Source organism: Haematobia irritans, chromosome 3 (assembly GCF_050003625.1).
Source record: "Haematobia irritans isolate KBUSLIRL chromosome 3, ASM5000362v1, whole genome shotgun sequence".
In the NCBI taxonomy this organism is placed as follows: Eukaryota; Metazoa; Arthropoda; class Insecta; order Diptera; family Muscidae; genus Haematobia; species Haematobia irritans.
The window spans coordinates 170,945,470-170,968,175 of record NC_134399.1 but is presented as its reverse complement, the minus strand read 5'-3'; the positions used below and the strand labels follow the sequence as shown (position 1 = coordinate 170,968,175).

The following is a 22,706-nucleotide window of genomic DNA, read 5'->3' as shown; positions in this document are numbered from 1 at the left end:
AGCCATGATAAATATCATCTAATGATATATCTACGCTTCGATGATTATCGAGATAGTTGTCGCGTATACATACTTCAAAATTTCCCTAATATTGTGGCTGATGCTGAACTGGCAACCTGCTTATCGCAGCAATAATGGGGGTTTTGCTACTATTTTTTGGTGAAATGGTGACATATTCTCACTGAAGCATTTTGAATAAAGAAGACAAAGAAGAACATCTCCATTTGTGGTAACATATATACCCTCCCATATTACTCTATAATCTTTGATAGCAAAAGCAGGAGGAGGAGGAGTAGAGTATTGTCACGATTTTCTTCATATGACCCAAAAGAATGAGGTTCAAATTTAAACGACATTATTATTACTATCCAGCAAAATACAAAGAAAGCATAGAAGTACATAAACACAGCCCCAAGAGATATGCGCATGTGTGACAACGGAAGACCACTCAAGCACCAAGAAAAATTTCACTTAAATCTATTTTAATCACTTGTGGCAAAGTTGTTAAACGCAACGGTTGTCTTAGCAAAAGCGACAATTTGAAATGTAACGGTCGTTTAACAAAAGGAAGGAAACTAATCGGCCCTCATAGTGCATAGCAAAAGGATTAAAGCTTATGTGCGGAGAGATAAACAAATACAAGTGAAAAAAACAGATAAATAAAAGTCTCCAAGAGAGAACGAGAGAGAGAGTGAGAGAAAAATTAAAAATGTCCCGGTTATTTTTAGTGATCAAAGTTCTTATGTTAAAATGGCTCGTGGCCAATATATTTGGGGTACTGACGAAGGTTTCTGCCAATGGCTATGAATATGGTTATCATCCCAGTGCTGAAGAATTTGATAATCTTTTAAGGGAAACCCATCGTACCTGGACCCATGATCTATTAAAACAACAAAGTGAACGTAGGGTATTTCAAAAGCCACGTTTAGCCAACAGTGAAGTTAGATCTTTTGTGCCAAAATTTCAAAGTCATCTAAATAAATTGTTAAACAATCCTTCTAATTATAATCCAGTGAAAATCTATACCAATAATCAAACTCCAATCTCCAGCATTTCAACGGATAATCAGGTATCTCTACAAAATATAGGATCATCTTTAGATTTTCATTATGATAATAATAATAATAAAAATACTCTACATAATGAGAATTCCCAGGAGGCTGAAGAAGAAGAAGGAGATAGAAATGGGATATACAAGCCTTTATCATTTCTCAATCCTCACCACAAGCCCAAGGATCCTCAAAATCAATTGAGTCCTAGTGGCCATGTTCTACCGGAAATCAATTTGAAACCCATAAGCCCCACCGAAATGGAGAAATATTCCTTGAATAATCTCTACACCAACAATAGTCGGGCCTATTTTCCCATATATTTCACCAATCCAGCCACCGGCATAGTATATGCGATAACAGAAATGGGTAAAGCTTCAGGAAATATAGCTCGAACAAACGGTTCAATACCCATATTCATAACCAAAGAACAATACGAAAGAGATATAAGTACACTCAAACAGGAATATGAGACACAATGTGGATCACATGATCAAAATCACAATAAATTGACAAAACCTCTGTCATCTTTCTCGTGGACCTCAAGCACTACGACAACAACATCTACCACAATGAGACCACAAATTATAAGACTTAATAAACCAACGGCAATGGTAACACAATCAACCATTTCTAAAGTGATAAGCCCCCTTAAGAAACCTCCTGGATCGGTTGTGGTGAAAACTGAACTCACCATTAAGGATAACAAACAGGGTCTTACCACAATAAGACCACCTTTGGTGAGAAAACGTAAACCGAAAACTAAAAAGAAAACAAAGAAATCGAAACCACCAGGTCATAAGGGTAATACCACCCCCAAACCTAGGACTACATTACACGATGGTCCTCGTATTATTATGGGTCGCAGAACGACCACCCAAAGACCTCCTAGTGATAACTATCGCCTATCTACGCAATTGGAGAAACCTAATTTTGGTACAACAATATTTTCAACAGCCCCCTTAGAGGCTACAGCCAGTAATATGGGTTTGAAAAGGAATCGAAGGGAACTGAAAGAAAATAATCGTATGGATTCCGATAAAAGACAACAAATAATCGATAACAAATTAGAGGATAACCTGGAACACTTCTCATATGATTCTCAATTATCGGAAGAAGGAAAAAATAAAAATGTTGATAGTGAATTAATTACTTCAAAAACTAGTGACAACAATGAAAAATATATTTCGAAAAATGTGAACTCTTGGGGACATAATAAAGTATCGAAAAATCGGCCTCTGCGATCAATTAAATTTATCGGAAATAATCGTATAATCAATAAATCGAAATCGAATAACACAAATATTAAAAATGAAGCAGAAATTGCAAAAACGTTCGATAATAATGAAAAATTTAATTTGAAAGAAATCGATTATCGATTAAAAAATCGAAACAGCATAGAATTTATCGATAGTAAAGTGAATAATGAACCTAATAAGTACCCACCAACTAGTGAAAATTACAAAGATCCATCTAAATCCAAGGAAAATGCAAATTTTTTATCCAAAAAATTATTAGAAGTCAAAAACGATATTACTGATTTCGATTATCCGGACAACAGTGAATCCAATATTTCACAACGTTTCGATAAAAGTGCAAAACCATTAAAAGAAACAACTGATAAAATAAATTATTATCAAAGTATTCGCACTCCAAATGTAGGCTTAAGAAATCGACAATCAATCAAAGTTATCGATAAAGATTTTCCCAATGATTCAGAGAATACAAAAATAATTACTGTAACAAATATACCACTAAACAATATCGATAATAAATTAAATTTACAAAATAATCGTAATCAAATATCTACTATAAAAAATCGAGAATCTTTAGATACAAGTGCAAAACTATTAAATAAAAATACTAACCAAATAAAAAATTTTCAAGCTAACCATAATCCAATTTTAGGCTCAAGAAATCTACAATCGGTCAAAGTTATCGAAAAAGATTTTCCCCATAAATCAGAGGATATAAATATAAAAATAATTAATGAAAATATCGATAATAAATTTAATTTAGAAAATAATCGAAATCAAATCTATAATATAAAACATCGGCAATCATTAGATGTTATCGATAATCAAGTGGATATTAATAATGATTATAAAAAATTTAAATATGGCCAAGAATCGGATATAAAAAAATCTCAAACAGATAACTTTGATAGTAAATCAAAAAGTGAAAATCTTAAAAATCCCTTTAAATATATCGATCAAGTGGATATTAATAATGATTATAAAAAATTTAAATATGGCCAAGAATCGGATATAAAAAAATATCAAACAGATAACTTTGATAGTAAATCAAAAAGTGAAGATCTTAAAAATCCCTTTAAATATATCGATAACAAAGAAATTAATTTAAAGAAGCAAGACCAATTTGCTAACTTGAATAGCAATTTATTTCTCAACTCGCAAGAAGAAAATTTAATTCAAAAAAACTATGAAGAAAATATCGATTATTTTCTAAACCATGAATTTAATAATTTCAAAAATTTTCCACATCACCAATATGCTCATGTGAATATACTAAACGATAATAAATTTTTTGAAAAACGTAAAACGCAGGAGGAAAATAATTTTCAAAAATATCCTTTGACTAAAAATGATGAAATGTTATCGCCAAATGTTATCGATACCAAACTAGATTTGAACAAAATCGATAATCGACCTCTAATAAACCAAGATCATATGGTTCTAAATTCGAAGGAAGAAGATGATATGATTAAATCACAAGAAACGAATGATAATGAAATTGTTTTTATAATAAAAAGTAAAAGGAATAGAAGTGGTGATCATAACAAAATTAAAAAACAAAGGTATGAAAATTTAATACATAAAGTGAAAGGTGACAAAAATCTTAACCCAATGCAGGAATTTATTGCTAATATTGAAAATAAATCAAATTTTGTTAAAAGTGAAAATTTAGACCAAAACAAGCAAAATTTACAAAAAATGTTTTTACATCAAAAAATGTCCAATGAAAACACGAAAAGTGATATTTTAGTACAACATCTTCCCACCAATGCTGGAGACACTAGTGTAAAAATCCCAAAACAAATATTTTATTTAGATCAAAAATATAACAAAAATGTGGAAAAGACCAGTAATACATCTAATAATATACCTTCATTGGCAGAAAGTACTAAGAAAAATCAATATTTAGAACTAAAAAATATTTTTAATCAATACAAAAATTTTCCTAGTACTAAACCTGAATTTCAAATTGCAAGACCCCCATTGCTAGATAATCACAAGACAAATGAAAATTCGATATACATTTTCTATATAAACCCAAATGACATTAGTACTAAAATAGATAAAAATACGAAAAATTACAAAAGTGAATCAATGTCTGCTGAGAATCTATATAAAGGTGACAATCCTCCACATTTATTATACACAAATCCTATTATGAAAGATTTTAGTTCTAAATATAAAGCAATTTTCGAAAGACATGAAAGCAATGATAATTTAGTACAATACTATAATAACTTGGGTGAAAGTGATTTTAGTTCTAAAAAGCAACTGCAGGAAGTTAAAAATTTAGTACATGAACCAAACAAAAAGACTGAAACAAGTTTTGAAGAATTGAAAAACAACAAAATAAATTTAAATAACCAAAATAAAGAATTTTTAGTACAAAAGCATACAAGCCTTAATGAAAATAATCGTGATTCAAAACATTCTAAAAGCAATGGATATTACAATTTAGTACAAGAAAAAATTAGTAAAGAGAATTTTGGTTTTAACATGTCGCCTGATGAAAACAAAAATAGTGAAAATTTAGATCGGATTTACATTTATCAAAAGGAAATAGTTCCTGCTTATGAAAACGGAAATTATGTAGCAGAAAAATTGAAAAGTGGCAAAGGCTTTCATTTGGATAGTTCTTTAATGAATGGTTTAGAAGATTTGGAAGTAGACAATGTGGAATCTGCTAAAAACTACCCAAGTGATAAGGATCAAGAGTTCAGTGTAAATTTTTATGACAATGGGAATTTATTAAAAACCCCATTACAATTTGCATACCCCAATTCCCCGAATTTAGAAAGTGAAATTTTATTGGATCAAACAAATTTAGTACCAGAAAATTTACAGCATAAAAATGTATACAAACCTTTTAAATATGGAAATTATGAAAATTTTACTCCTGAAAAATCAGAGTTAAATAAAATTGTGTTACTACTAAAAAATTTACTACACCAAAATTATGGTCTAAAAAAATTAGTACAACCTCTTAATAAAAATCAAGAAGTTAAAAATGAGGCATCAATAAATGTTTTACTTGAAAATCATAATAAAAAATGGCCTCTAATAAATTTGGTACATGAAAATCTCAATACTAATAATAATGATATACAAAGTTTGTTTGAAATATTACAATATTTATTGCAAAATCATGGTGAAAATCTACAAAAAACTAAATCATTAAATGGAAATAAATATGACCCTGTAATTAAATCTCATGGAATTTTCTATGAAAAATCCATGAAAATGAAACCAACTGAATTAATTTTGAATTCAATAGAGAATCCTTTGAATAAAAAACATGAAAATCAAGCACACTTGGATAATGAGAATAGTTCGGAATTTTCAACAAATCTATTAAAAGAAAATATTTTTAATATTAAAAATCCCTATGAAATGGATGCTCCAAATTTAAACAAATTTTTAAAGATGTTAATTGAGCTTGAAAAAATTGTAAACCGAAATGGCAAAGATATATCTTCAACAAGAAGAAGCGTTTCTTCATCTGAAATACCCATTTCGAGAGATCAACATATAGATGGAGCCTCTGAAAATCCGAGCAAAATTTTAAATAATTTCGAAAATCTTGTGAATTCTGAAAAAAGTGTATACCCCAAATCGAATACTGACAAAGAAATAGAAATGAAAAAAATTATGTTTTCCTTAATTATTGAAAAATTGCAACAAATTTTACAAAGCTCTACAATAGATGGAGCCTCTGAAAATTTTGTAAAAATGGAAAATAATCTAAAAGATAAATGCGTTTTGAAATTCCAAGATACAAATGATCTTAAACCTTTTGAAATATTAATGAAAAGGCTTTATAATCGTGTCTCCTGCAAAAGTGATAGTGAAAAGCTTTTACCAAAACCAAGGGAATATATTTGGAAAAATATGAAAAATCTTAAACCAATAATCAAAAGTGATGATAAAGATCAAAATTTATTAAAATTGAAAAATCTAACTAATAAAGAGAGCTTAAAGCTTTTAATGCTAAAAGAATTACTACAAAATACTAACAATTTTGAAATTTCCAATTTGTTAGAAAATTTTGTGAAAACAAAAGCTTCGAAAACCTTATCTGCAAATAGAAAAAGCTTTGAGCTTATAAAAAATGGTGATGAAAGCAAAATAAATTCTAACGATTTAAAAAATGATAACATCTTAAATCTTCGAAAAAACAGAGAGCTTAAGGAGTATGACAATGTAGAAGAATCAAAAATTTTGTCAAAAGATGAGTTATTGAAAAATCTACAACAGCTTTCGGAGTTTAAAGAAGAAAATTTAAAAGAATTTCAAGAAAGTGCCGGTGCTAATCTGAATTTCTTCAAAGCTTTATCAAAGGAAAAATTGTTAAAGCTTTTGAAAAAGCTCATGGAATTACTATCAAACGAAAAAAGTGTAAAACTTGCTAAAAAGATTTTAAAATTTCAAGAAAGTGATGAAGATGAAATAAAAATTTCAAAAGCTCTATTAAGGGAAAATATATTAAAGCTTTCAAAAGAGCTTTTAAAATATAACCCAGAAGATGAAAAAATTGATATAATAAAATTATTTGAAAATACTCATGAACTTAATAAAATTGTAAACGATCATAGTTCAAAGTCCAGTGAAACTTCAATCCATACACAAAATTCGAAACATATAAAAAATATTGAACTGAAAACCCAAATTCCGAAAGACAAAAATCGATTAAGGACTTTGAAATATTTGAACAATGTGAAATATTCGCCACAGATAAATTCTAAATTTCGAAAATCCTTTAACAAAATTCGATCTGATCATTATCAGGCCCAAAGAAGAGCGAGAAGTGATGGAGGTAGAAGTTCAGAGGTAGAAGTTCAAGAGTATCTAGATTCCCAATCAATGGATAATGGAGAAGAAAATCTGGAAATTCCACCACTCATGAATTCAATCTTTAACAAATTAAATAAAAATAATCAACATTATCATCATCTACACAAAAGATCAGTTAATCAAGAAAAACTTAATGCTAACTTGCCTAAATTTATAAGAAAATCCAATAATACTGCCAAACCGGCGACTCAAACTCGACAGAATCTTACTTCATTAACCCCACAAAACGCCAAAGAAAATTCTACACAATCTCTAGGACTGTCCATTCCTATTGAAAACAATAAAAACTCCACATCTTATCTAGGATCTTCAAATCACTCCCATTCGAATGAAATTAAGAAAAATTTAACTCTAATTAAAAATAGATCGTCCATTAATTCCAAGGCTACAAAAATTAAAGGACAATCTATGGTAAAATCGTCCACTAAACAAAGAAAAAAGAAACGTACTCGTAATAAAAACAAAAAATCAAGAGATTCTACAAAAAATCGCAAACATCAAAAATTATCTTCATCAGCTTTTCGGAATGTAGAATCTAACAATTCCACTACCGAGACAACTACTTCACGATCTGTGAAAACGAATCACAAAAGAGCCAAGGGAGAAAGTATAGAAGCTGATTATGATTTCTTTGAGGCTGATCCTGGCGATGATGAAGAAGAAAGTGAAGAAGATGATGACGATGATGATGGTGATGGTGATGATTCCTATGAAGAATCTTATGAAGATGATGATTTAGAAGAAAAACCCATAGGTCTTAATACCTCATCTGCTGAAGCAGATGTTGATTTTGGTGCTTTGGAAGAAGATCAAACTGAGATTCCTATACTGGATAGTAATACCCCAGATTATGCTCAAAAAACCCAACATCAAGATCCCTCCAGTGATATGGTGTTACAACGTATACGTCGTAGACCTATCTCTAAACTTCCACCCGATAGCGAGGACGATGATGAGGATGATGACGAGTCTGCTGTAGGTTCCAATTTAGGTGGATTTTTTCGTATGATTTTCTATCCTGTACAAATGGTACTCTCCAGTATTATGGACACATTTGCTGGTGGCAATGATGATACCTCCTCATCTGGTTCTTCAACTTATCCATATACCAAGTACACATCATATCACAATACTCTAAAGAAACATGCCAGCGATTACTCGTATGACGACGATGAGGATGATGGCGACTATGATGACATCGACTATGATGATTCCGGTGATTCCTCCATAACTGGCTGGTTGGGTTCTCTATTTGGTTTTAATCGACGCAATAAGAAAATAGGCAGCACTACTCTTTCTCCGCAAGCGGCCCATAGACCCAACAAACAATCCGGTTGGCTGCAATCATGGTTTGGCTTTGGCGGTGGCGATAGTGTGGACAAAACCGACACCTTGGTCTATGAAGATGAGAGTGAATATGACAGTAAGTTTTGTTGTTTATTACACTCGTATTTCAATGCCAAGAGTGCAGACATAAACAATTAACCTAAACAAGTAGTTCCACATATATTTTTTGTACACTATAACATATGAAAAACATAGTTTTTTGTCAGTGTACTTTTACATATAAATTTGTATGAACTTGGCAGTATTTCGTGTTATTTACCCTATAAATAAACCTCAAATTGTGAAAAGACATTTTAAGAAACATCGTGGGCGGAAAATATCAGATACACTTCTTCTTTAAGGTTCTATAATAGAGTTCCACCGAAGCAGGTTTTCTTGGACGAAGCCGGCAAAAAAAAGCAACAATCGGCCGAAGCCTATTATTTTCCTCAAATTTGTGTGTTTTAGTTCAATATTAGCATAATTTTTTGCAACAAAGGCATAAATACAACAATAAAAGAAAATTCAGTCCATGTCTTATAATATTCTTTTAGAACTAACAGACTTTATAGTATCCAAAACTCAGTAATTTGATATTATAATGGCAAAAAAGGATTTTTTAATAATTTTTTTACGTTTTATTTTTTTTGACTGAGTTTTGACTGAGACAAATTCAACACTGGGACAATTCAATATGAAATAAATTTTTCAAAAAGTTTCGGCTTCGGTTAAACGGCCTCTTGACGCCAAAGGCCGATTTTTGGCCGAATGGCGAAGCCGATGCTTCGGGCGAGCTCTATTCGATATCTTTATCTACACGGATGAAAAAGGCTGTTTTTCATATGTTTGGCTATAAACATTATATGTTTGGAACACAAATTTTTAAACACAATATTTTTGAGTGCAAGCATATAATGTTCATAAACTAGCATAACATGTTTATGACATATATGTTAATATGTTAGAACATATTATGTTTGGGACATAAAATGTTTGTAAATATAATATGCTTTGATGCAAACATATATTAATTTAGAAATAGCCTATAAACATATGTGTGTTTAGTAGCTTGGAGCGCTATTTAACAGGGAGCGATATTGAATTAAGTTGGTGGTTGTTGCTTGTTATTACAAAATTAACATTTTATTTTTCCTTGGGCAATTGATCAGCTACTTCTTTGATCCTTACAAACTGTGTGGTCCGCTGTTCGAATCCCCGTCCGGCAAAAGGTAAAATTAAAATAAAAAAAATCATACAATTGAATAATTTCTTCTACAATGTTTGTATTACAGAAAAAGGTGCTAAGAACTAAAAAATCTCGTGGAAGTGAGAAAGATGTGGGGGAATATACAATTGGGCAGAAACAAAATTTTGAGCATTCAGGTCGAAAACCTATGTTGTTAGCACCTATATTACCTGTTTATTTTCATAATTCGTTATGATTGTAAATATATAAATAAATACAATTTTGAGCACAATATTGTTTGGGAGAATTTTTTTTAAGCATATAATATTTTGGGTGCAAAATGCTTCCAAACATATTATATGTTCACATAATAACATATTGTTTTTTGGAAGACAACATTATTGAATTTGGATGCAAAACTACAAAATGTTTGGAACTTAGACTACCCAAACATATATTGTTTAGACCAATATGCTTTCAAACATATTATATATTGGAAGAGATCAAACATATAAATGTTTGGGCAATACCCAAAAATGTATATGCTTGAAGCAAAATATGTTTGGGAGTATATGTTACAGAAGCGATTTTTTATGAGCGTGTACCCACCCCTTAGAATGGTTATATGGTATAATAAGTTCGTCATTCTGTTCCGATTTGACGTCTTGGGCTACTAGAAGCCGTAATTTTATCGAATTTTTTCAAAAAATTTTATCTAGGGCTATTATATGACCATAAATGGGTTTGCCAAATATGGTGTATATCGGTCCAGGTTTTGATATAGCCCCCATATAAACCGAACCTCTGATTTGGGGTCTTGGGCTTCTACACACGGTTTCCTCTCGGCCAAAAATAATCTACCAAAATTTGAAGAAATTTTTACCACAATCTACCAAATTAAAAAAATCTTATTTTGAAGTTTTTGATCGAATCTTTGTGGTTAGCATGAAAAAAACTCAATGGATATTTAAAATTATATTTTTTAAAGATATTGAATTATAAAAAATTTCCTCAAAATTTTATTCCTATAGAAAATTTTCTAAAAATTCTATAAAAATAATCTATAGAAAATTTTCTCAAAATTTTTTTATTTCTATGAACATTTTGAAATTTTATTTCTATAGAAATTTTTTTTCAAAATTTTATTTCTATAGAAAATTTTGTCAACATTTTATTTCTATAGAAAATTTTGTCAAAATTTTATTTCTATAGAAATTTTTGTCAAAATTTTATGTCTATAGAAAATTTTGTCAAAATTTTATTTCTATAGAAAATATTCTCAAAGTTTTATTTCTATAGAAAATTTTGTCAAAATTATATTTCTATAGAAAATGTTTTCAAAATTATATTTCTATAGAAAAATTTCTAAAAACTTTATTTATTATTTTTAGAAAATTTTGTCAAAATTTTATTTCTATAGAACAATTCGTCAAATTTTTATTTCTGTAGCAAATTTAGTCAAAATTTTATTTCAATAGAAAATTTTGTCAAAATTTTATTTCTATAGAACAATTTGTCAAATTTTTATTTCTGTAGCAAATTTTGTCAAAATTTTATTTCTATAGAAAATTTTTACAAAATGTTATTTCTATAGAAAATTTTGTCAAAATTTTATTTCTATATAAAATTTTGTCAAAATGTTATTTCTATAGAAAATTTTCTCAAAATTTTATTTCTATAGAAAATTTTCTCAAAATTTTATTTCTAAAGGGTGTTACGGTCAAAATTTGGTCAATATAAACTTGACGTATTTCTTTCAATTTTGCATTTAAAAAACCTGAACACCCCTCATTTTGAAGGTGTGTGTGTAGAATGTTGCTCCTATTTTGATTTTGGAATTCACTCTTCAGTTGTCAAAATGCCGTCCAAGCAAGAAGAGCAGCGTATCAAAATTTTGCTCGCGCATCGCGAAAATCCGAGCTACTCGCACGCAAAGCTGGCAAAATCGCTAAAAGTTGCCAAATCCACCGTTACAAATGTAATTAAAGTGTTTGGGGAACGTTTGTCGACAGCCAGGAAGTCTGGATCGGGGGAAAATCGAAAACCGGAAGCCGCTGAGACGACAAAGAGAGTTGCCGGTAGTTTCAAGCGAAACCCTAACCTCTCTCTCCGAGATGCCGCAAATAAACTGGGTGTATCGTCTACAACCGTGCATCGAGCCAAAAAACGAGCCGGACTATCGACTTACAAGAAGGTAGTGACTCCAAATCGCGATGATAAACAAAATACGACGGCCAAAGCGCGATCCCGGAGGCTGTACACGACGATGCTGACGAAGTTTGACTGCGTGGTAATGGACGACGAAACATTCGTCAAAGCCGACTACATGCAGCTTCCGGGACAGGAGTTTTATACGGCAAAAGGAAGGGGAAAGGTAGAGATATTTTCAAGCACATAAAACTGTCAAAGTTCGCAAAGAAATATCTGGTTTGGCAAGCCATGTGTACCTGTGGCTTGAAAAGTAGCATTTTCATAGCTTCCGGGACTGTCAACCAAGAAATTTACGTGAAAGAGTGTTTGAATAAACGTCTGCTGCCTTTCCTGAAGAAACGCGGTTGTTCCGTACTGTTTTGGCCGGATTTGGCATCTTGCCATTACGGTAAAAAGACCATGGAGTGGTACGCCGCCAACAACGTGCAGGTGGTTCCCAAGAACAAGAACCCTCCCAACACGCCAGATATCCGCCCAATTGAGAAATACTGGGCTATTGTCAAGCGGAACTTATAGAAGACCAAAAAAACTGCTAAGGACGAGCAGCAGTTCAAGGCAAACTGGCTTTCTGCGGCGAAGAAGGTGGACAAGGTGGCTGTACAGAATCTGATGGCAGGTGTCAAGCGTGAGGCCCGGCAATTCGGATTTGGAAAAGCGAAAGCCTAACTGAATATTTTCCCTGAATTTTATACTAATTAAACTTGAAAAAGAAATTTATTTTGATTTGTTAAATAAACGATTTCACCGCGTTTTCCCTTGACCAAATTTTGACCCTTTATAGAAAAATTTGTCAAAATTTTATTTGTATAGAAAATTTTCTCAAATTTTATTTCTTTAGAAAATGTTGTCTAAATTTTATATATATAGAAATTTCTAAAATGTCTAAAAAATTTATTTCCCCAAAAATGTTTCATGAGCAAAATATTATTTTTGGACGGGAAACATATAACATTTTTTCGCAGCCATGTTATTTTCTCGAAAATTATGCATCTTTCGCGAGAAAAAGAAGATTTTTGGTACAAAAATGTTCCATGTTCACCGTCCAAAAATAACATTTTGTTCATCAGATTTGGTTTGAGCATATTCCTTCTCTACGTGTAGAAACCGTGGTTTTTACACAATTTTCCTGAAAATTTGTATATTGAATATGGTGTATGGGTCCACGTTTTGGTATAGCCCCCTTATAGACCGATCTCCCGATTTGACTTCTTGGACTCCTACACTCAAAAAAAAGTTTACTTGGATCCAAAGATTTTGACCTTCCTTTAAGGATTTTGGTATTGATTCCGAGCCAAAGATGCGGCTTCTTTAAAATAAATACATTTTTTAGGGACCTCTCTGGCTTTAAATATAGGATCGATAAAATTAAAATTGGATACAGATCTCATTCATCGAATTTTTATTCTCTGTTTGCGATATATTAATAAAGGTATTCATGTAATTCCAGTTTCAAAATCCAAATTATGCCAAGTACTTCAAAGTAAAATCTGTTTTCTTAATGTTAACAAAAAAAACTTGAAACCAAAGATTCAAATCCTTCAAATAAGTCTTAGCCTATATTTGAAGCATTTTTATCTTAAATTTAAAAATTCAATATGTCAGTTGAGTTGGAGACGATTTCTTTAAATTAAAAATGTTTTTCTTTATTTTAAGGAACATTTGCCTTACTTCAAAGATCTACAACTTCAACAGAGGGACGCAAAATTTCAAGATTTGTGTCCTAAATTTAATGAAAAAAAATTTTGATGCAAGGATTATAAACTTTCTTTTAATTAAAATGTCATTATTTGAAAGAATTTTGTCCTTAGCATTGCGTAAATTTCGAGTCCTAAAATTTAAGATGCATAATCTTCCATATTAGGTCAATATTTTTTTTTTTTTTTAGTGTAGAAACCGCAGTTTTCATGAGGGATTTCATGAGGACCACATAAAGCTGTGCAGATGGTGTGTTTCAATCCATGATTTGGTAAGGCCTCATTATAGACCGATCACCCGATTTGATTTCTTGGCCTTCTAGAAACCGTACTTCTTATCCGATTTTCCTGAAAACCTATTTCACTTCTTGAGGGGATAGAAAGTCATCCAACTCGAATCGAAACTAAAAGTAACATTTCCAGATTACACTTCACGTACTCATTCGAATTATGGGTGTTAAAATCTACAGAGTTTAGATTTCAAATCAAGGCGTCATCTTACATGAATTGTTTGAGTTTCTCCTCAAACTTATACAAAAATAATTACAGAATCTGATGTAGCATCCATATGTAGAAACTCTAAATTTAACTTTGAGAAGCGTATCATTTATCTTCTTGAAGTAGTATGTGTCTTAAAATCCATTTGAAATTCTATGATATATATTTTCACGTAACCTGCTACGACGAAGGGTTCTTGGAGGAAACTATTATATTTGATTCGTGATGGTGTGTATTTAAAATCCTGGCCGGTTAAAATTTCGACTGTATATAACATACTTGTATAACCCAATATTGGATCCAGCAAATCTTATGACAACCTTTATCTTTTATTAAAAAGTATTTATTTTTTTTTTTACTAAAGATAGCCTATATGTGCCCACTGTGCTATCAAAAAATTGTTTCATTTTAATTGGAATGCTATTTGCTGTTGTACTAAACTATGCTGTGCATGCGCTTCTTGGCGCAATGAATTTTCCTTATTTTTTCTATTATCTCAATTTATGTCATTATTTATTAGTGGTTAATTGTTGGAGACAAGTTATCCTCACTTTTTATTATATGTGTGAATAGGTATTCATAGTTTTTATATATACATATTTGGGTTTATTGGCGTAGTTGTAATTTTTATTGTGAACTGGAAAAGCATCAATATTGGCCCACTTTCATTGTTAATGGGAGTTTTAGAATGTGGGAATGCTATGCTTTTGATTAGAGCTAGGATTGTGCTAGAGGTAGGATTGTGAAATTTTGTACGTGCCCCGATTATAAAAAGCTCATACCAATAGTTATATATTTTTATTAGATATGAGTCAAACCCACGAATTCACATTTGCAATAAACACTTGAAAAAAAAAAAGACAAAATAATGGTCGAGTTGGTAGCTGGGTGCCTTAGACTATACACAGTGGATGATATGTATTGCAACTACACTGAAAAACAGCATGTCTGTAGATTTCCCTCCATATTCGTAAAAGTTAACTTAAAATTTAATCCCACTATTACCATACAAACACCCGCGATAAATTTTCAGCAAAATATTATCAATATGGGCATTTGACATTACCAGGATTGCCATTTTGGTCCGATCTGACCAAAATTGGTCCAAAAAATTAATAATTTTTAAATTTGGTCCGATGGTCGGACCAAATGTAATTTAGTTGATTTTGGTCAATTTTCATCAAATCGGTAATTTTTTCAAAATTTTCTATGTAACTAAAGTTTTGACAAAAATTTTTGTAGAAATAAATTTTTGACAAAATTTTCTAAAGAAATAACATTTTGACGAAATTTTCCATTGAAATAAAATTTTGGCAAAATTTTGTACAGAAATAAACTATAAAAAATTTTGTATGGAGGAAGAAAATATTGTAAAAATATTATACAGATATAAAATTTTGCGATATTTTTCAATAGAAATAAAACTTTTACACATATTCTATAGATATAAAATATTGATCAAATTTTCTATAGAAATAAAATTTTGCCTAATTTTCTATACAAATAAAAGTTTGGCAAAATTTTCTATAGAATGAAATTTTTACAAATTTTTTTATAAAAATGAAATTTTGACAAAATTTTCTATAGAAACGTTTTTTTGGCACCTGCAGAAGCGGTTGATGCGTTCAGAATGCCTGTACCTCAATCAGAGTGGAAAAAGTGCTTCCACAATCGGTTCAAACTAGAGGTGTGCACGTGAGTAATATTTTACTCCCACGGAGGGAAAATCTTACTCACGCACATTCGCGCATATTTTTGGAAGGATACACGCTCAATTAGCCATGATTACAAATATGTATATCGTGGTTAATGGACACATGATAGGGCGTTCCGATCATATGTGACATGATTGGACTGCAACTCAGGGTAAATGGGTACGGGAGACGAACGGGACAGTCTGACTGGACGGAATATGCCACGAGGTGGTTTAGTAGGGGAGGGGTGGGATATAGGACACGGGGATTTTTTCATTCAATAGTCTGATTCCGGACTGCAGAGTAAGGTCACTGTCCTAAATGGTGGTATTGTGGTCTAGAAACAGTTTTGTGTTCCGTTACCGAGCAGTTGAAACTGAACCGTTAGGAGATGTAACAGGAGTTATTTTTGGGTTTCCATTAATGTCCGCATATAAGTGTAGGGGACGAGGCTGGGGCTTAATTACTGTGACTAGTTGGGTGGGTATAGGACTTTAGAACCGGAAGGATGTATGAAGCGGACTAGATGGGTGGGTATATGCACGCAAAGAAAAAAAACGTTTGGAAAACGTGTACCGAAAACGTTTTTCTTTTGTTAGAGTTTTTTGAATTGCTTCGAAAATTTTAAACTTTTATCACCAAAAAAATTCGTTTGTTACAAAATTTTTATTTTTTCAATAAAAAAAGTTATTTTTGAAACAACAACACAGTCCATTTCGTTTATATCGAACACTGTTCTTTTCCGACTTTAGGTCTTTAATAAGACACAGTTTACAGTTCAAAATTTAATATACTACAATGTAATGTTGAACATTTTTTCGGAATCTTCCGAACATATCTGGAATATATGTAAAAAAAAAAACAAAAAAAAAACTTTGGTCGAAGCGGGGATCGAACCCACGACCCTTGGCAGGCAAGTCGGACGTAGCAACCACTGCTCCACGGTGCCAAACTAAATGTTTGTTTCTGTTACATAAACTTTGTTTATTCGGTTCGTGGGCGCCGCAAGCTATGCTATATAAATATAACTTATATGGATATTTATCTATTGAGGACCATAACAGGGACATAGCTCAGTGGTTAGTGTGTTGGCTTACAAAGTGCATGGTCCGCGGTTCGATTCTCCGTCCAGGCGAAAGGTAGAAAAATTTTAAAAATTTATAAAATCGTATAATTTCTTCTACATTGTTGGTATTACAGAAAAAGGTGCTAAGAACTAAAAAACTTCGTGGAAGTGAGAAAGATGTGAGGGAAAATGCAATTAGCCAGAAAAAATTTTTTTTGAGTTAGTCTTTATGAAATTGTTTTTACATCCTGGAAAAGAATAAACGTTTATCACAAAAAGTATATACTTTTCTTCCAAATGTACTTCCTTTCAACGAAAAGCAAATGAGAAACGAACTTTGTTTGTCTAAAATTTCGTTTGGGAGGAAAGAATTATTTTTTTGCGTGTGTCTGACATTGACTTACGGACATGGGAATCGGGGGATTCCACAACGTAAATTTAGTTGTTTTGAGTCCTCTGAGTCCAATGTCTGGGTGATAGGTATATCGGTTGGAGGAGTCTAAGGATTCCACAGAAGGGCTGTGTTGAGTCCTTGGAGTCCAACATCTTTTTTATTTAGTTATATTTTATTCGTTATTCGTATTATAATAACAATTTTATTATATTTATTTGGAATTTGTATTATAATAATATTATATATTTATAGGTAATAGGTATGTATTGCATATTATTATAATATATATTTTTTTAGTAGTTGGTGGTAGTAAGCCTACTGATGAGACCCGTTGGCGTGGGTCGAAAGCGCTATAGGCAAGCCAATTAGGGGCCTACACGGCAATATGTTGAGGTAGATATAAGGATTTTCCTCAAAAATGAGGACAATATTCTCATTATTAGGGTGGGAGTGTTGGATAGGGTTAAAGGGCATCATTTTTATATATACAATTTATTGGTATCATATTTATTTATTTATCTATTTATTATTTGCTATTTTATACCGGGCATGATACAGTGACAGAGATGTAGGGCCTCCCATTAATGGATCATGGATATATGTCACAGTGGGAGATAGGGACGGGATAGGTAGGGTGAGGGCGATTAGAGATTGATTTCTTAGTCATTTGCATTCGGTATTGTGATGTAAGTGGCTAAGTGCTATGCTATATATACACTTTGGCATTTGTCTTTACCAGGGTTGCCAATTTGGTCCAATCGGATATGAAGAAAATTTTTGTAAAAATATTATATAGAAATAAAATTTTGCGATATCTTTCAATAGAAATAAAACTTTGACATATTTTCTATAGATATAAAATATTGATCAAATTTTCTATAGAAATAAAAGTTTGGCAATGAAATGAAATGAAATTTTGACAAAAATTTTTATAGAAATGAAATTATGACAAAATTTTCTATAGAAGCGTTTTTCGGCACCTGCAGAAGAGGTTGATGCGTTCAGAATGCCTGTTTTGGAGATACCTCAATCAGAGTGGAAAAAGTGCTTCCACAATCGGTTCAAACTAGAGGTGTGCACGTGAGTAATATTTTACTTCCACGGAGGGAAAATCTTACTCACGCACACTCACGAAAAGAAAATCCGTACTCACGCACACTCACGAAAAATTTCATCGAATTCAACTCGTAAGCGTAATTATATTCGTGGGTGGGTTTTTTTCGTGAACGTATTTTTCTGAAATTCGTTACTCACGCGCACTTATGAAGAGGATATTTTTGTGACTCGCGCACGCGCATGATATTTTGTTGGTCAATCACGCACACTCATGCCGTCGCTTATGAACCCCGAGAATTTTGTGCCACATGCATACCTCTAACTCAAACGCATGCAAAAGTGTATAGATCTTAACCCTTTCGACTCCGAATTTTTATCGGTACAACTAAAATTTTTTTTATACTTTTAATCATGTTGAAGTCATTTAAGAAGCGTCTAGCCAAAATTTCGGGTCACCACGACCATCCGTTTGAGCTGTAGAAAATGTTGCCTGTGGGCAACTTTGGGCAATTGTGACTATAAAATGGTTTGTTTTGTAATGATAGACGTATTACGTTTTATTGGATTTTTGAAAGTTTGTTGTCATTTTTACAGTAAATATATACTTGGATGCGCACGTGAGTGAAATTTCACTCACACTCAGGCACATTCACGAAGAAATATTTGTACTCGCGCACGCGATGTGGGTATGAACTGATGAGTAATTAACATTCATAACTCACGACGGAACAATTAGCACAATTAATTTTTTTGTGTCTCGGTTTTATCGTGAGTGTGAATTTTATCGTGAACACGAATTTTATCGTGAACGTGAAATTTATCGTGAGCGAGAATTTTTATTATGAGCGTGATTTCACAATCACCAACACAATTTGATTTTTACTTACGCACGACAAATTTTTATTTAGTCCCGTTCACGCAAATTCACGAGATTTAGGTTAAATTTAATTCACGGCCTCGCGTGAACCACGAAATGCTTTGTTTTTTTGTTTTGAACCCATGCCATTTCAACTGACGGTGAGAAAAAACCAAAGTATAATAAAGCGCCTATATTTGTGCTAATCCACCAGTATGTTGCCAAGAAGGCCGATATCAATGGCTTCCTCCCTCTGTACGATTCCTTCCAAATTCCTCCCCAGCACTGCAGATATGTTCTCCACATCATCACCGCATTCCTCGTCACTGGGACATCCCAATCGAAGTTCAAAATTTGTTCAAAATCATTGTTTTTCAAACCTTTTTTCTCTAGGTCTTATGTCCAAAATGATGTAATTTTACTACCACAATGGCCCAAAGTTGCCCACAGGCAACTTTACAACTTTAAAAATTTCTCACATGTTGGTTTTTTGCAATTCGAAAATTTGACTCCCACAAATATTTTATTTGATATGTACTACAACCGATTTAATAACAACTTTTAACATTTTTGTTGTAATTTTTGAAAAAAGTCACATGTATAAAAACCTTTTTTCAAATTCGCAAATATTTTTTTCTTGAGGCACGTGCGCACTAATGAAAAAAAAATTTGCTAATTGACAACCAAATTAGCTTTTTTTTATTCAACTTGAAAAAAACACTTATAGCTTTCGATACCGTTACAAATAAAAACAACGGTGACAGTGAGTCTCAAGACACAAAAAGTTGCCCACAGGCAACTTTAGGGTCGAAAGGGTCAATGGGGAATATTTTGGACTTATTGTTGTCCAAATTTTCGATGATTAATATTTGTTTTTGTTCTCTAATCGCGAAATATAAGAAGCAACCTTCGTATATGATAAACCAAAATGTATATGAAATATTATCAAAGTACATTTAACACTTTCTTCAAATTAATGTATAACCTTTTTCATGTATGTTTCATGGCTATTAATTCCTTGTATAATAATTACATAGATATACTGTAAGCTAAACACAAAACAAATAAAAAAATCTGAACATAGTCTCCTATTCTAAATAAAATTTCACACTTATAAGTAAATGTGTTTGGTATTGGAGAAGTGTCTTTAAACAACTTACTTCAATCTTACAACAGCACATAGTCACTAGCTTTCATAGAATTTATTTCAAGCATAAAATAACCACTTAATATAAGTCACCTAGAGTAAAGAACATGATGCCGGCGAGTTAATTGTTCCACCTGCTGTGACTACAATCAACTCATACTTGTGCCGCACTGGTTTTTGGGGTTATGAAGGTTACGCTTTCGCCCGCTAAGTATTTTTCTCCCAAATTACACAGTGAAAATAATTACACTCGTAAATTTGTATACCACTATTTAATGAAAATATAGTATTTGAATATTTTTGTTTTTACTTTCAGAATGGTTTTCCAGTTGGTTTGGTGATATTAAGCCAAAAGCTAGAAAACGTAAAACCACAACAACTACCACTACAACGCAAGTGCCCCAAGTACCCATACTCACAATTGTGGATCCCATGAGAAATCCTCAAAATTGGATTGGTATACTAGCCCATCATATTATCAATCAGACATCAACAACGACACAAAATCCCCTAAAAGAGATATGGGCCAAGGTAACATCACCTTCTACTTCAACAACAACTACAGAGAATCCCGATGTTCCGCGAAAAATCACCTATAATAAATATCAAATATGGCGTCTAAAACCTCAAGATGACTCTCAAGTGCAAGCTCTGGAGGATTACAAAAATACCGAAGATGGTAGTAAATTGCAATGGTTAAAGGGCCCCAGTTTGAGGTAAGTGATAGCTAGAGTTTCTAACCATATATATTACACAGTGAAACCTTTGAAAGGTGGACATCCACGATCACCTAAAATTTTTCCACATTTGAGAGGTGTCCACTTATTTTATGAGAGATTAATTTTAATGTGTTAATATAGCAAACGTCTCCAGACAATTGCCCTCTTTTGGGAGGTGTCCAGTTTGGTAGGTTTCACTGTACTATCATTGAAATGTTGGTATCTAATAGAGGTGTGCACGTGACACGAAATTGTCGTGACTCACGAAAATATTCGTGACTCACGCTCATGGCAACGGCGTGAGTGTGCGTGAGCGTGATTAACAAACCAAAATGTCGTGCGTGAGCGTGAGTCACGAAAATATTATATTCGTGAGTGTGCGTGAGTAAAGATTTACGCTCACGAAAATAACCCCGCTCACCAACATAAAACGCTTAAGAGTTAAATTCATTTACAATTTTAGTGACACCTGGGATGTTAAGAGTGTAATAATGCTCTCGATTTTAATAATGCTCATGTTTTCAGACACGTCGCTAAGGTAAATTACTCAAAAAATTGTTCGTGAGTCACGACATTTTTCGTGAGTCACGTGACTCACGAAAAATGTAAAAATGAGTAAACTGTTACTCACGTGCACACCTCTAGTATCTAACAGTTGACAGACTGCAATGACAGTTCATTTTATTATTTACAAGTTTACAAAAGCCATTTGATCTATTGCATTCACATTCTTGATGGAGTTCAAACGTGATACACTCAAAAAGTGAACCCTATATGACAATAAAGCCAATTTAATTATATTTTAGTTCATGGACTTATACTGATTTAAGAAAGTTTTCTTGACTTTATTTTGTTAAAATAACTAAAACAAGTATATACGGATATACGAATCTTATGTACCCTCCACCATGGATGGCACAGAAACTTGTACTAAAGACTGTCATCCACAAACGAATTACTTGGGTTGCGGTAACACTTGCCGATGGCAAGGTATCTTAAAACTTCTTAACACCGTGTTCTCAATTGTAAGTTAGTCCATACAGGGTATATATTAAAAAAAAACAAGGCCGACTAAATACGTAAATAATTCAGTTTGACAAAAAATTTCTATAGAAATAAAATTTTGACAAATTTTTCTAAAGAAATAAAATTTTGACAAAATTTTCTATAGTAATAAAATCTTGACAAAATTTTGTATAGTAATAAAATGTTGACAACTAAAATTTTGACAAAATTTTCTATAGAAATAAAATCTTGATAAAATTTTGTATAGTAATAAAATTTTACCAAAATTTTCTATAGTAATAAAATTTTACCAAAATTTTCTATAGTAAGAAAATTTTGACAAAATTTTCTATAGTAATAAAATTTTGACAAAATTTTCTGTAGTAATAAAATTTTGACAATAGTAATAGAATTTTGACAAAATTTTCTATAGTAATAAAAATTTGACAAAATTTTCTATAGTAATAAAATTTTGACAAAATTTTCTATAGTAATAAAATTTTGACAAAATTTTCTATAGAAATAAAATTTTGGTAGATTATTTTTGGGGACCGGCTATATATAACTATAGACCGATATGGACCAATTTTGGCATGGTTGTTAGCGGCCATATACTAGCACAATGTAACAAATTTCACCACGTACCAAATTTCAACCGGATCGGGTGAATTTTGCTCTTCCAAGGAGCTCCGGAGGTC

At 31.9% G+C, this 22,706-nt stretch overlaps 1 protein-coding gene across 1 annotated transcript in view; it reads left to right on the top strand.

The window, feature by feature from the left end:
- Positions 1 to 4,906: 4,906 nt before the first annotated feature.
- LOC142230187 (uncharacterized) overlaps positions 4,907 to 22,706 on the top strand; it is a 28,463-nt gene continuing 10,663 nt past the window's right edge. Inside the window, exons 1-2 of the mRNA XM_075300827.1 lie at positions 4,907 to 8,579; positions 20,601 to 21,000. Of these exons, the coding sequence (XP_075156942.1) occupies positions 4,946 to 8,579; positions 20,601 to 21,000 (4,034 nt within the window). The 5' untranslated portion in view covers positions 4,907 to 4,945. The remainder of the gene's footprint in view (positions 8,580 to 20,600; positions 21,001 to 22,706) is intronic.